The sequence below is a fragment of the Astatotilapia calliptera genome, chromosome 6 (genome assembly GCF_964374335.1).
Source record: "Astatotilapia calliptera chromosome 6, fAstCal68.1, whole genome shotgun sequence".
Lineage (NCBI taxonomy): Eukaryota > Metazoa > Chordata > Actinopteri > Cichliformes > Cichlidae > Astatotilapia > Astatotilapia calliptera.
This window is the reverse complement of record NC_137427.1, coordinates 11,784,823-11,800,932: the sequence shown is the minus strand read 5'-3', so window position 1 is coordinate 11,800,932 and position 16,110 is coordinate 11,784,823. Positions and strand designations below refer to the sequence as shown.

The 16,110-nt window shown below is 40.7% G+C and overlaps 1 protein-coding gene across 4 annotated transcripts in view; it reads right to left on the bottom strand.

The window, feature by feature from the left end:
- crebbpa (CREB binding lysine acetyltransferase a) overlaps nt 1-15,735 on the bottom strand; it is a 47,719-nt gene extending 31,984 nt beyond the window's left edge. For all 4 annotated transcript variants that reach the window (XM_026170303.2, XM_026170304.2, XM_026170306.2 and 1 more), the window contains exons 1-2: nt 14,815-15,735; nt 2,164-2,882 (exon numbers count right to left, since the gene is read on the bottom strand). In XM_026170303.2, coding sequence (XP_026026088.2) covers nt 2,164-2,882; nt 14,815-14,902 — 807 coding nt within the window. In that variant the 5' untranslated portion in view covers nt 14,903-15,735. The remainder of the gene's footprint in view (nt 1-2,163; nt 2,883-14,814) is intronic.
- Nucleotides 15,736-16,110: the final 375 nt, after the last annotated feature.

Here is a 16,110-nt window from a genome sequence, read left to right as displayed (position 1 = left end):
GTATGTGCCAAAAAAATTGAAGAGAAAGGCACAAACATGTAAAATGCTTTAAAACAGATGTTTTCTGAGGTAGCAGAACATTTAACATAGTTTTGTGGTGGATCTTTACATGTCATATTTAGGGAGAAACAAAACCTTTGTTTGTTTACAATATAAACTTCAAACAACAGTTTTAATTTCTGCTGTGTCACTGTAGTGCTAAAAAAAAAAAAAAAAAATTTTTTTTACTCCATGAGCACAGTTTTAAAGCTGTGCCAGGTGATCACATAAAAGGACGTTGCTTTTAGGGCTGGGCCATATTATACCATTCACGGTAATACCGGTATAATGTTAGGCAACGATAGGAAAATGAAATATCGCGATAGAATATGAGTAAAACGCGCATGCGCAGTGCCTTTGTTTTCATACGCACATGGCCGATTGTTGAGTGAAACAGATGAACCAGAATTGGTTTGTAAAAATGGTGCAACTTCAGTGATGTGGAACTGGTTTGGTGTTTGTCCGTCAGATACACGACAAAGCACATTTTTTTGCAGAACATGCAAGCGGCCGTCGTTATTGTCGTATTTGTCGGACTAAGATGCTCTTAAATCTGGGAGTAATCTGGGTCCTAAACTCCGTATGCTTCAGTTCAAACGAACACTGCAGCATCACTGAGCGTTAAAAACTGTCTAAATTCTTTCATCTTTAATAAAACGATCAGCATTGCTGCTTTACCAGGTGTAACTATGAAGTTTAACTTTCAGGCATCCATTAAAACAAAATTTATTACATTTAACAGAGTTAGAAGTTAGCAGGAAGCTAGCGGAAGTTAGCTCGCTAGTTACCTAAGCATGATATAGCATGTTCTGACTGAGAGATTTCTGAAAAAAATCAAACGTACAGCTCTGCTATCACTTCCAACATAAATGAAGACAGAAAACTAAACAGCAGTGACGTTTGTAGGGTTACTGAAGTTGGGCTAGCTGGTATATAATGATGTGCTACGTAATCGCTAGCGACACAGCTATGTTAGCATAACATAAACAGGGAAGCTGGAGGACGAACACTAACACTTTTCCACTTATAAAAGTTAACGTTAAAGTTCCTGATAATTAGAGACAAATGCAATCGCATGGCAGGGTGCTGTAAACGGACCAAACTTCAGTCAGGAGAACAACTGAGATAATCCATCCACAATACGAGGTTAGTCATTAATATACTGCAACAACATGGGAATAGAGCAGCTGCCAGAGAATTCAACATTAATGAATCAATGGTACAGAAGTGGAGGAAGCAATAAGAATGAGTTTAATAAAGTTTGATTTATCTGACTGCTTTGTTTCGCTTAATGTGCGTTATAATCCCGTGCACCTTATGGTCCGAAAAATACGTACTGCACACTGCAGTTTAATGTTGCAAAGAACCTCTTTTTAACTTCAGTGGATATTATACATGGTTATGCTCAGGATATGTCAGCCCATTTCTACTGGAAATGCCTTTTGGTTAAACTTTCAGCAAGGAATTTGCATTTGCACTGTTACATTTTTATAAAGCTTTAATGTACATAAAAACCAGCTTCTTATTTAAGTGAAAATAAATGGAAGGTTGTCTTTTTGCGCTAGTAATGTTGTGGAGTTGTATTTTGTCTCGCATCAATTATATCGTCAGTTATATCGTTATCGCAGATTTTCAAATATATATCGTGATAAATATTTTTGGCCATATCGCCCTGCTCTAGTTGCTTTCCAATAATGTTGCTTTCACTCCCAAATAAGTGCGAACATTTGTGCATGGCTCAACAAATCCGGCCTCCGCATAGTTTAAAATTTTTACAAAATAATTTACTGGCTTAAATGTTAGCGTCAATTAATAGAGGATCACAGCATAAACTGGGCCCAGAATGACAAGATGCAAAAATGCCACATTAACAAGCTTTTCGACTTCGCCTATACAATGAGTGACCACCTAGTTTGTGTCCAGTGTTAAAGTTGTTCCAACACACCTTTTCTTTAATCAAAAATGAATACTTCAATGCAATTTAAAACAAAACAAAACAAACAAAAAAAAAATCAGTGCCAGAGAAATATCCCGTGTGTGCCAAAAAATACTTGGGGCTCACAATTTGCATGTGCCAACACTTGATATAAAACAAACAAAAATAATAAAATAAGTGTCACTCACCTTGTTCATGTTGCCTGCTTGCTGAGCAGTACTGAGGGTAGTGTGAGCTCCCATCTGTTGCCCTCCCTGTGTGAGCGTCTCTGCCAATGCACTACCTGATCCTCCTTGTCCTGTTGCAGTTCCCTGCATTGTCTGTCCCTGGTACTGCATGCCTGTTACCCCTGCCCCACGTCCTCTCCCAGCTCCAGGTACAAGGCCACCATTCATCACTTGCCCAGGCTGCGGCTGCCCTCCCTGGTTCAGGAGTCCAGTATGGCCCTGGTTGTTGTTAATCATGGCCTGACTGAACCCAGTTGTGTTTAAGCCCATAGTTGCAGTATTGTTGTTGTTGTTCTGTCCTGCTACTCCAGTTGGGGTTCCTGCTTTTTGGGCCTGAGGGGACGGGTGGTTGTTGGGGGAGCCCTGGCCAAGAGGGCTCTTACCCAGTGGTGCTCCTAACTGTGGCCCCATGCTGCCTGGCTGAGAGCTAACTGTGCCTATATTAGAAGTAGTACCAGCCCGAAGCAGCTCTGAGAGCTGCTTGTGCTTGGCCGCTGCATCTGGGACGGCAGAGGCACTGCCACCGCCAAGTCCTGACTGAGTGCCTCCTGGTCCGCCAGCTCCAGGTGCTGCTCCACCATTTGAAGGGATCCCGCCCATCAGGCTAATATCACCTCCATTGGGGATCAACTCATCTGGAAGGTCATTCTCCAAATCGTCCCAGGAGAGTGACCCAAGATCTATGAGAAGGGATAGAGAAGCAAAATGTCACAAAATGTTTTATACAACCATGTGACTCAGTGCCAAGCATTCATTCTCCTCTGCTTCAAATAAGCCTGTACTCAAATCACTGAGTACCAGAGCATCTAGATCTTATCTACTGCTAGCAACTTATTCTACAATGCAACACATGACAGTGGGAAGATTTTTTTTCTACCTTTTAACAGTTTTGAGTCCCCACCATAAACATTCCAACCACAGCAGAAAAACAGCCAGCATGTAGGGCTGCTCGATTATGGCAAAAATGATAATCACGATTATTTTCACTGAAATTGAGATCTCGATTATTTGACGACATTTATTTAACAATAACAATGTATTGAATAATGACTTTAAAGATTGTCAAAAAATAATATAAAATAGTGTGCAAATACTGCTAAAAGTGCAAATGTTTGCAATATAAAAAATAAATGAAAAATGTAAACATCTATGTTTAGTGAACTTTGCAGTGTTGCTCTGTGGTACAGCTACGACACTGTAGCAAAGTTTACACACTATGTCTACTTGATCCACGTCCGACTCCGCGAACCCATAAAGTCACTCTCCTCTCCAAATAATTTCTAGGGCTGAACGATATATCGCATTTGCGATAATATCGCGACATGATCAAGTGCAATTTTCTAACCGCAAAGGCTGCGATTATACTCTGGACATGTCCAAATTCATGGGCTGCATCCTCCTGAGGCCTCATTTGTAGACCGATTACGTCACAGCGACGCGCCGAAGGCTGTCCAAATTCATAGACTCCTCCGAATGTAGTCGACAAATGCGTCCTCCTTTTCCCCGAATTTGAAGGATGGGTCGGGTGTGTCCTTCGTGGCCTACCATATCCCAGAATTCATAGCGCGGCCCAGCCAAACTCCAGTTTCCAGCAATGGCGGCCGCTACTAAGTTTTAAAATTACTCATACTAATCTTTCTGGGTCACAAAATAAACTTTTAACATATTTTCAGGCGAGAAAGTAGTTGTGTAAACATCAAATATCTGCTCGGTTTATCAAGATATCCCATATTTGCAAAAGTGCTTCGACGTTTTCAGAGGCGTCTGCTACCCACCAGCTCGACAGCTAGCCGGGAGCTCGAGGGTTACTGATGCGGCCGAGAACGGCACAACTCCCGGGACATCATTTTCAGATCACCGCGGAGTTTCGCTGCTCGGGTTAAACGTAATATATAAGTCACTTAGACAACCTAAAAATGTTATTGTTGGGCTTTTTTCAGTGTTTTGTTTGTTCGTGAGTAAATCGGTTTGGCTGAGATTAAAGTTATTAGATTAGATAAAATAAAACTTTATTAATCCCCCGGGTGGGTTCCTCCTTGGTTTTCACACAGCTGACTAAACGTCAAACAGAAAACTTATTAAACAGAAGTATGAGACAGTCGAGAATTTACACCAGTGTCTGGTTATATTTTAGATAGCAAGAAGCAGACGGCCGAGTTTATTAAACTCCACCGAGACAGCGGTGACGCTAATCAGAAGGCTAGACCGTCCAATTTCACGCCTTTAAATCGTTCAGCCCTAATAACTTCTGCTTAGCTTTCAGAGCTTCCCTCGGGTCCTCTTAATCAGTAGGCCCCCCAACCCCCGGGCCTCGGACCGGTACGTGAGTCGTTTGGTACCGGGCCGCGAGAGTTGAGGCTCAGGTGTGAAATGTAGTTTTCAGGGTTTTTATCGGTTTTCAGCGTTATTTTGTTATCGTTTTTATCGTTAACTCTGTTTTCTTTGGTCTTTTCACGTGTGTTATGAATAAAAAAAAATTTCCGGTACCGGTACTAGTTTTATTTTGTTGTATTTATCCGCGACACCTTAAAGGCCGGTCCATGAAAATATTGTCGGGCATAAACCGGTCCGTGGCGCAAAAAAGGTTGGGGACCGCTGCTCTTAATTGTTGTGACACGTGTTCGAAATGCAGAGAGGTGCGCTCGATTTGCCACATGGAGCAGCGCGAGAGTAAAGCACGAGGGAGGGGCTAATAATCGGCTCAGTCATTTTTAATGATCGCTGAAAGCCCAGATCGTAATCGAGATTAAAATTCGATTGAGCAGCCCTACCAGCATGGTAATAAAACTTTGTAACCAATTTTGTCAGTTATAGTTTTCATTTTTATGAGAATTAGAGGCATTTGCTCATCAAATGATCAGAAGGGGGGGGGGGGGGGGGGGGGGGGGGGGGACGTGATTTTTATCAAATAACAGATTCAATACATTTAGTTAATGGACTGTAGTCACCACCCAAAGGCTGAGCCATGAAAAATCCTGCTGTGTTTGAAAAAAGAAAAAAAGGGCTCTTACTCCTCAGTTGACCCTTGGTCTCAGTCCAAGTGTTCACAAACATTCTAATTATGAAATATTAATGAGCCAACATGCTAAATGCTGCTGCCTTGGCCTTGTCCCACTGTGGCCTTGTCCCTTGCAGTGCAAGACAAAATAAGCATAAAGCGTGATAAAGCATCGCTACTGGCTGACAAACACAGTGTGACAAGAGAATCCAGCAGCACTCGGGGTTCCTGCTGGGTGGCGTAGGAATATTTGTGTCACACCATCCAGAGGTGTGAGCATAATGGTGAGAGCCTAGGGAGCCACGATTTGTTTGAGAATTAGTGATTAAGATGGTGACAAAAGCACAGGAGCTGTGCATGCCTTACAGCTTTGAATCACCAAGAAGAATCAACTCTCTGGACAAACTGAAACAAGATCACTTTCCACAGCCTTGATCACGAGTTCACCTAACGGCACAAAATCACCAAAGAAACAAGCTTTGAACACTGCAGCTCTCCCGTTTTCATTTCCCCTCTGTAAGTGACATTAACTTGCCTATTCAGTACAACGTGCCTGACGAGAGTAGAAATATTACCTGAAATCTTATTTGGCTAACTTGTTTCTTCAAAAGCATGTTGTGGAGCGGTTTGTTGGTCTTCTGTAAAGAGTGGAGGACATAACTGGAATGTATGCAACTGACAATTTCTTCCACAAAAGCGCAAATTTACTGAATTTGTGCAACTGAAAGTAATGAAGCCAAGAAATGTCACTGTATGAAAGGCGCTGTTAAGCAAATCACTTTTCAGTATAAGACGAACAAGACCTTAATGCTACAGGACTGAGCACTGCTGCTGGATGTCTTCATTGAGATTCAGTCAGGATCCCGACTTTAATGAGGGCACTTGGCCTACACACTTCCCTGAGTAAACACAGGCTTGCAGATCTCCCTTGCTAGCTCGCTGTCTGTCCCTAGCATCAGGCACGCAGGTGCTCCATGTGGAGGAAGCTTGTTTGAGGCTGAAGGGACAATCCATCTTTTCCTCTCTCACTCCTCTCAGCCCATGCCATCTATCAGGCAGGCACATGGATGCTCTTCAAGCAGCTGTATTCACTTCAACTACATACGCTAAGGCCTGGCATTGCATTTTTCATTTCAAAATGGAAATCTAAACACACCGTAACCTTGCCCTTAAGCGTGTTGGCTGGATACCAAAAATGCAAAGCAATGTTTTGGTTGGGTATGGCCACATGCAGTCTGGGGAACCCCAACCGTAAGGAGGGGGGAAGGTGGGCATTAACCGTTTTAACATATGCACTGCAGCCCTGAAGTTTTCTTCAGACATATGTGAAAGTTTAAATCGGACCTTACAATAAAAGCTCCCTTGGACAGAGTCTGCATAAAGTTGAACCAGTGTGCGAATTGATGTGATAACCATCCGGAGAATTCTCATCGAAAAATTCACATGGGAACGTCGATTACATTTCACTTTCCATACCATTTCACTGTCTCAAAGGCAGAAGAAAAACATCCACAGGTAAAGAAGGGTCACTTACATGAGGGCAAATATGAACACAAAAACACGTAACTCGGGAAACAATGTGTGATTTACTCAAAAGTGGATACACACAAATCAGTGTGTCAACTTTTCACATAGTCGTTCATAAAGCTCCTTTACACCCTCCCATAGCTGACTTTATCACTCTCTCCCCCGCCCCCCTTTGGCCACTGTCTTGAGGTGATGGCTATAAATATCTACAAAAGCAGCCCCAGCAGTGATCCCGCCTGGAGATTTCTGTCATCTTGCCCTAAAGCCATGTGCGTCTGCTCTCAGAGGGACAGGTGCAACATTGCTACTGGCATTCTTTTAATTGTTGCTCAATATAATATGGTGGATAGCAAAACAAATCCACTTAATAGTGGAAAGGGACTCTTATTTTAGGTTTCCTTTCTGCAGTAATAAATCCTCCAAGAAAGTATGCCATTGCAACAGTTGGAAAGAACAGCAGAGGAAAATTACTTCACTGAGTAAATAAATACTGATTGTGGCCAGAGACACTCAAAAAAAAAAAAGTCAAGAAAAGTTACAGACCTTCAGTTTAAAACATTTTTAAATCCAACAAGACTACTTCTATTACAGACAATAGTTAAACTGCAATAGCTTTGTTTACAGTCCACCTTGAGAGCCTGTGCCAAATCAAAAACAGAAAATATGAAAATAACTGTTTGCTGAATTTAGTACTCAGTAGTGGTGCAACAGATCACGGTTGATCCGTAATCTGAACCAATCCCACTCCACGGTTCGGCACGCACGTGATCCAAAGATTTGAAAAAGAAGGGGAAAAAAAAGTATATGTATGGTGCGCGTGGTCAGTTTGTCAAGCGATAGTTATGGCCAGCGATAGTTATGGCCAGCGCTAGCGGTCCAAGTGGAGGAGCAGAGGAGTTTGCGGCATTTAAGCAGCCCTTTGTTCCCCAATCCGACCGGGCTAAAGCTATTTCAAAAGCTACTGGGGTGTTTAGCTGCAGACGGGAGGCCGTATTCCGTTGTGCAAAACAAGGGGTTTAAACTATGATGAACGTGCTTGAGCCACGCTATGATATCCCGTTGCGCGTCCACTTCAGTGACGAGATCGTACCCAGGCATGCATGAGCAGGAAAAGTTTAAAGTTATGGCTGAACTGTCCTACGCATCTTTTGTTGCTCAACTAAAAACGGGTGGACCTCCAGGTCAAAGGAAAGCTACGTGACCGTGACCGCTCATTATATCACAGCGGAGTGGTAGATATAAAGCCCTGTACTGCCCTATATTGCACCTTAATTTGTTTTTATATAATTGCGTGGAATGAGTCTTGAGTTGAATGTTTTTAATAGGTAAAAAATACTTAAAAAGTTAATAAGTAAATGTTAAAATTTTGTCTTTTTTGCTGATCCGAAAATTGGTCCGATCCGTGAGTTAAAACTGTGATCCGATCCGAACCGTGAGATTTTTGATCCGTTGCACCACTAGTACTCAGCCATATCAGAATTGTCATTTAAAGCAAAATCTGACGTGTCTTTCCTCCTTTATATGAAAATGTGCTGGTAGCTGAAATCACCAGTTCTACATTGAAGGCAAGCACAAACATACTGAGAAAAGTAAAAAACAGCAGAGTACAGCCAAGACGATTTTAAGAGTAATAATGACACTTCATTTTATTAAATCAAATGCATTAACTAGCTAGCAAGTTATCCCAAGAGGCAGTAGCAATAAGTGTGCATGCAACTAGTCAACCAGACTTTTAATGTTGCTTCCCTTGCCAAATGGTGCCAGAAAAACTCTGAAATATATCATTTTATTTTTTGGCTTTTTAATATAGAGCGGCAGGTGATGATTGGTCAATGCTGAACTTCTATCTAAAGCACACTCAGCTTTGTCTCTGGTAGGGAGTGAATGTGGATCTGTAACAGGAAGACTTCTCTTCCCTCCCCATTTTAACAAATACCATCATCTCATCTATGGTGAACAGACCCTTTTTAAACAGACTAATTTAGCAACAGCAGTTAAGATCCATTTACACCTGCATGGAATCTGCAACTGGATACATGACATCTGACCCACAGGTTTGTTTCCTCTAGGCGGGTTGCTTTGGGGGAGATTTGATGACAACAGGGGAAACCAAGTTTTTGAAGTCTGCACCCAGTTTAGAAATGCATTCTCATTATTTCGTTTGTGGTTGCAACATGATCCAGTGATCTGTACTGTTTGTGTTCCTCATCGCATTAACACAGCTACATTCTTTAGTTTGGCTTGCTTGAATCAGCAGGAAGAGATGGTATTGTTCACCTTTAAACTTTGTGGATTTTGTTTTTCTTAAGAAAATACAACCAGAAACATCATCCATTGGTAAAATTATAGTCATGTGGAGCTCCTCAAGTACTCCTACTTCCTCTTGGGGATTTAGTTTAGTTTTCTAGGTTTTCTGCAAACACAAAACACATACTGAGCTTCAGTCTAACTCTTCTCTACCTCATGAAGCTAAAGTTGTTCCAAGTATAATGAGCAAAAATAGAACAGTCAAATGGTCTGTTTAAGCTTAAATACAAGCACAGACATGAGAAATGAGTGGCGTTTAAAATACCATGTCGCCCATTTTTTTGATGCTTATTAAGTCAGCTAAAAGCAGTAGGTTGGTGGTAATAAGTCCCTTCATCTGCCTTTAACCATTTTGCTGATCCTCGCCATCTTTCTCTCATGATTTCTCTGGTTGCCCCAAGGCACAGGCATAAATGCCTCAATCAGTGGCTGCATTGCAAGCTTACCGCCTGTCCTTTTAGATATTAGAAGTGCCATTTGTGCAGGAGTGAGCAAGAAACTGGACGTCTGGGGGTTGGGAGGTCCCTGACAAATCTTTGACTGACAACTGAAACAGAACTAAGACGCAAACGAGTACCAAATACTAATTTTTCTTAGGTTTCAGCGCAAATTTCAGGTTTTCTAACCTAAGACAGACACAGATATCCTGAGGCCCAACCTACCTACATATTTATAGAGAGAATGTGAGAGAATCCACAGGGCACAGTTAAAAAATTCAAACATGGTGACTATGAATCTTAAACAATGAAATTTAAAAAAAAAAAAACCCTGCTCTTTCATTAAAAATAGTCAAAAGATTAGATCACATAAAGTGCATGCAAAACCACATTTTTTTGTGAATAAAAGGGGTAGAAGAGGAGGATAACAGATGGCCTTAATAGAAAGACAGGGGCTCATGTTTGTTCTGCCCCACCAATTTGAGAAAAAAAAAAAAAAAAAAAAAAAACTCCCCAAGTGCACAAAAAAACTTGACTACTCGTAATGTTCTACCTCTCACTGAACTGCAAAAATGTTTTTCTTTATTAAAACCATTTTTAACTCATTTGTCTTTCTGACCTGTTATCTGCTGTGAAACAAAACTAAATCATACCATGCGATACTCTGGTCTTGTTTCCTTACCAGCTGCCGTTATTGAGGGTGTGGATAATGCCAATACAAATACCATTACTAATTCTGCTTATAGGCTGGACTTTTCATCTTAGCCAGTTTTTTGCATGAGAGAGAGAGAGAAAAAAAAAAAAAAAAAAAAAAAAAAGACTACTACCATTCATCTTAGGTGTGGAAAAGCCTCATCACCATAACTGTGACATAATTTTACACTGTATGACAGAAAACATGCCAGCGGTGATTAAAAACACACACACACACACACACACACACACACACACACACACACACGGCGTCATATAATTGCAATTAAGTGAACAATTTGGAATCTGATCTCAGCTGGAACTGGTTCTCAATTCCCATTGCTACAAAGGTTTAAATAGGACTGCTCACGCATACAGACATCACAAAGAGAACAACAACGTATGTTAATGCTTTCATTTCGTTTTAAAATTTGGCTATTTTTCTCATACAAAAAGCCAGGCTATATGTTAGGAAAAGGGAAAGAGGAAAGGCCAAATGTTAGGGCAGATGGGTGCTGCATATAAAGCTCCAGGCATGACTGTCATCAAAGAGGGAAAGCCAGCTCTTTATCTGCAGTAATTTACAGCTGATGTTACTGCTGCCCTGCGCTGTCCCATGGGGGTCCATTGAGTCCCAACTGCAACTGGCAAAAAGTATAAAGAGGGGGTGTGGCAGGTTTATTGATGGATTACAGACATGTGGTGGCTCTGTCATGTGTGATAGCTCTTGTAATTTATAATCACTGATGTTGTGACTGCCATTGTTCCTGAAAGGTCTTCTTGAAGACTTGACAAAATCAAACACAATGAGGCACATGTGCAAATGACAGACACAGGAAAACTATTTTTTCTGGCTACATGCAGACTGTGAGGCTGGGCTTAAAGTCAGCAAATAATAAATACCACAAATTTAGTAAGCCATACACCTTTTTTGGCAGTTTATATATGTAATGCCTTTAATGACAGTGTAAACAAATGTAGAATCAAAAGTAAACATACTTTTGTTGCTCAATGAGTATTTCCGCTTTGAACAAATCCCTATCATAGGAAATTTAAAATATCTTTTGCACTAGGGTTGTGCGATATGACCAAAATCTCATGTCGATATAAAACATTTATCATCCCAACAACGATAAATATCACAAAAATTTTACATTTTCTGTAAATTCTGTGAATTTCGGGCAACTCGACTTGCATGAAGTGCATGAAGTTGAACCAGCCGCAATTTTCTTTGGGAGTATTTATTACACAGTGTGCTGCGGGGAAAAGCCTGTTCTAAGGTTTATTTTTTTTAAGCACCTGACGGCTCTTTTTAGCTTCTCGTCCGTAAACACTCTGCATACTATTTCACGTGATTCAGTTTATTTTGAAAAATCTCAACAGGATCTTCAGCTTTATTGTGAAAGGTTTATGTGGAAAATAAACAAGCGGACGGTGGAGACACACGATGGTTTTACCGTCGTTGTTGCTAACGGCAATGCATAAAAACAGTCGCTTGTCCGTCCGTAGTGTGGTTATATTAAATAGAAGAAAAAAGAGAGAACTTTAAGAATTTCTACAGTGACCATCAAAACGATGAAAACAATATTGCCGAAAACAGTTTATTTTGCAACACCACGAAACAAACGATAGCGTAATATGAAATGATAGGCGTTTTCATATTGTCATCCGATATATATCGTTATATTGAACCTATTCTGCACTGTATATGGTTCTAAACTACTGTGATTATTGTTACTTGTGTTAGCAGCAGAAATGTGCAGCACTACTCAATGGCTAGACGGCATTTAACCCAGCTAATATTTCTGGAGCCAACTAGCAGTAGTAACCACATTTCAACATCTGTAGTCACACATGTCCCAACTTTAAACATTGCTGTCCTAGGTCTCGTTTCCCTAATCCACAGCTGGAAAAAAGAGCAACCGTGAGAGTAAAGCCAACACAAAAGTGCCTTGATTCTTTTTAATGGTTAGCAGGGACACCCCAAACTTGCAAAAGACGTCCACTTATATATGGCAGAAGAGAAAAAGGAAATCCCATGGCTTTCTTTCCCAGTGAACATACATTAGTGATCATTTTAAGGGCTCAGTCACTTCATTGTGTAAATTATGGTCACTCTAAGAGTCAGAAAGAAGGATTATCCAGGACATGCCCATTAGTTAGCAACTTATCAATCACATAGATTGACAGTTAAACTCGCTCCTTGCAAGTCAAGTCTGGTCTCGAAAACGCTAAAGGTGGTCAAAACAAAAATGCTCCGCTCAAGGCTTAACAGCAGCACTTCACTAACAGAGGGCCAACAGCTACCCTTAATAGCATCTACACTAAAAACAGCTTTCTTTTGTTTTCAAGACGTTAATGTGCCACACGCTGTAAACGATACAGTTGAAAAACACATTAGTTTAATGTTTCTTTTCTGGGCTCTAAAGTTTCAGTTCTTGGTTAAAAAGCAAACATACAAGACACCAGCCAAACAAATAGGACTTTTTACATCGGAACCTAATGTGCCTCGATTACAGCAAAAATCATAATAAAGATGACTTTGATTAATACAGTAAGCCAGAGTTTCTACCCACATCAAAAAGATTTTGGATGCAGTGTATTTTCACAGAAGCCTTTCATATGTTTAAAATTAAAAAAATAAATAAAATCAAAACAATGGGTAAAGGGAGCAGAAAGGACACATGGGAGTCTGATAATACATTTTAGGTCCAGACTAATGGGTATTTTTGACTGTAAAGCCTGTAAATTTGTGGAAAATCCCCAGGGGATGTTTGGAAGTGCAATTGTTGCACAGAAAACAGACCAGATGAAGGACCTTGAGTGATACAGTGACAAAAGTAACTGCTAATGATCATTCAACAAGTTCACCAATGGAAACAATGAGATTTTTAACTACTCTAGAGAGATCTGGTTAACGCTGGACTCCAGCTAAAATGTCACTGTGGCGTGAAGTGAACCAAACAGCAAAAATATGCACTATAAATGAAAGGTCTGTGCTTGATGTACAGCACACAGGAGAAAGATAAGAGAGAGAGCTTTGCAGTCAAAATTAGTTTTATCCCTAACACTTTGTTTTCACTGAAATACAAAAACTGGAATTGAAATTATACTTGGTTAATTGCTGAGCCGTAGCTTAACTCTAATTGGGGGTGCTTCTGCAGGTAAAGCATACATTACTTTCCAATTATGGTGAAAATATGAAATCAACTCATTTTTGTATCTTCATACCAGGAGCAGCATTTTCCCATCACAGAAACAGCGAGCGCTGCAGAAATGCAGTTCAGCTACTCCACTTTTGCCACACAGTACAGCAGATCAGTTAAGAGTGCTGCAATAACTCAGGTTTTCACTGAGGGCTCACAAACCACCTGAACAAAAACAAGCAGGGACAATCTACCAGGTGAAAGAAAAAAGACATGTTACTCAAGGGATTTTTTTAAGTCTCCAGATGACTTTATAATTTCAGCTATAAAGTTTGGAAGAACAAGTCAAAAAGTTGATTTAAAATAAGCACTAGTCTTGTTTTATAATACAAATGAACTTTTTAAGGGCCAAGTGGGAACTTGCATCCCCAATCTTTGCTTTCCAATTACAAGAAATATGACAGACATTTCCTAATCACTCAGATTCCAATACTCAGAGCACACATACAGATTTCTATCTTGCATTTCTACACGTTTATTTTCAGCAGGGCACACGTCTGCTGAGATGTGTGACGTTATAACCCTATCTGCACTCTCTGCAAGAATTCAGTGAGTTAAAGGAAAATAGCACCATCGAGACTGAGTGTGGCTATGTAGGCTTGCTCAGGGATAGATGGAGTGGCCATTGAGACTAGGTTTTTGGGTTGTTGTTTTTTTGCCTATTAACACTTCGTTTTATAGCCACAAGCTGAACCAGGTGGGCACTACTAAATGTTAACATTTACCGTTTTCTCTGACTGGTGATTACACACACCAAAAATCGTACCTGAAATAAATGGAAATGGATGCAAACATTGTCAGACTTAGAATTTACAGGTGTACAAACATTGGCATTAAGTCGTATGTGATTTGTGATTTTGAAGACAATATTATTTAAGCTAATTAGGGCCTAGGTTGCCTCTGTGAGTCTATCACGCCATGTGTACCTGCTGTTAATGCAGTATCAGGCTACCACAAAAGATACCACTTTGCACCTGATTCGAGAAATAATTATTATTTTAGTCTTTTGATTTTTAAACTATGACCCATCAAATTCTCTTTACTAACGAAAGCGTTACAGTAGACCAATGCAAAGCTAATGCAACACCTCTGAAGATAACAAAAGTTACAGTTATTGTAGCCATGACCATTTTAGACGCTCAAGTTAGTTATTCTGCTGATCGTATTGTGTTAAGGTTTGCTGCAGAAGTTAAGGAGAGTGTACCAAAAGACTGGCATTAGCGTATTAAGGGTAGGTGCAGTAAATGCTCACCTCAGAATGAAACCACAACACTGCGGTAAAACCACATTAACTGCTACCGAAAGAACAATCAACCGACTGGATAACGTGTAACGTTGCTACACGGGCATTGGTTGATTTAATGCCAAGTAGTAAAAGAGAAGTTTCAGTGCAAATGTTCATTACATTTGGGTTTGTGTGTGCCGACAGTGTCGAGGCCTTTACCTTGTCCATCAGACGTTGACAGTGCAGGTGAATTCAGCTTCGGCCGCTTAGAGAGTGGAGGTCCGGCGTCCAGCAGGTTTTCAGCCATAGTTGAAATCTTGCCTGGCCGGTCGCTTAAGTTGATGATTCTGATTAGCTTATTAGTAGAAAGTTGTTCAATCACCAAAAACCTTCCCGGTTAGCACGTTAGCAAGCTGACAGCCTGCTAACATTGGCTAACTGGCTAATAGCTAGCTAATTGCCTGCTACCAGCTAAAGTAACTGTTAGCGTTTAGCTACTCCTCGCCGTGAGAGTCAGTGTCTTTTAAAAGAGATGCAATAGCGCCCCGCTTCGCCACCGCCATTCACCCCATGATAATCCAACACCCAACACCCACATTATTATCGTTAAATACCCCAAAATAAAATATTCCCCATGTAAAAATCGAGCCTCACACTGACGATCCAGTTAAATCAGGTGGATTGCTGCATTCCGGGAGAAAAGTCGTAATTTCTAGATGTTCAAAGTACCCATTTTGCGTGACGTCAAATTTCTTCATGCAAAAATCGCGCGAAGCTCCACAAAAATGCACAATTGCATAAAAATGCCGTATTTTTGCAAATCTCTTCGAAAGTCACGATCTGCTCACCGCTTGCCCACGGTAAACAATACTGCTCCCGAACGGCGACAGGGGCTGAATCACCGCACTCTGAAGGGGAAATCAGATATACGGAGCTTTTCTGCCCGACGACCACCAATCCAATTCCCGTTTTTTCGCACAAAATGTCTCCGAAGCGATATTACGATTTCGTTTTCGGCAGAAGGCCGCTGTCATATCACGGGAAGGATGCTCGATTTCTACGTAAAACCCAGTGTTGGACCGAAATCCTAATTCCGAGCCACGACAAGATGGCGGCTGTTGATTCCTTCGGTACAAAAAAGTTTTTTTTTTCTTTTCCAGATCGGCTGTAGAGGGGGAGGGGCCGCGCATTCACGCCCTACGTGAAAACACCGTCACCGCTGACCGCTGGGGGCGCTACAGCACAACCAGTGATTCACACATGCACTTTACAACCCATTTGATCCCATCTTTTTTTTGTAAACTCGGGGCAAAATATATACATTAATGAATAAAAAATATCTTTTTTAAGATGTTAACTTAAATATTTTACCTTATTTTTACAAACTCACGTAATTTTTTCTGGAAAAAAGAAATTAGATATGAAATGTACATTTCAAGGATCTGAATTTCCTTTAATAACTGGAAAAATATGAATCTCTGCATCATATAGGAGTTTTTCCGTCTACAATAAAAA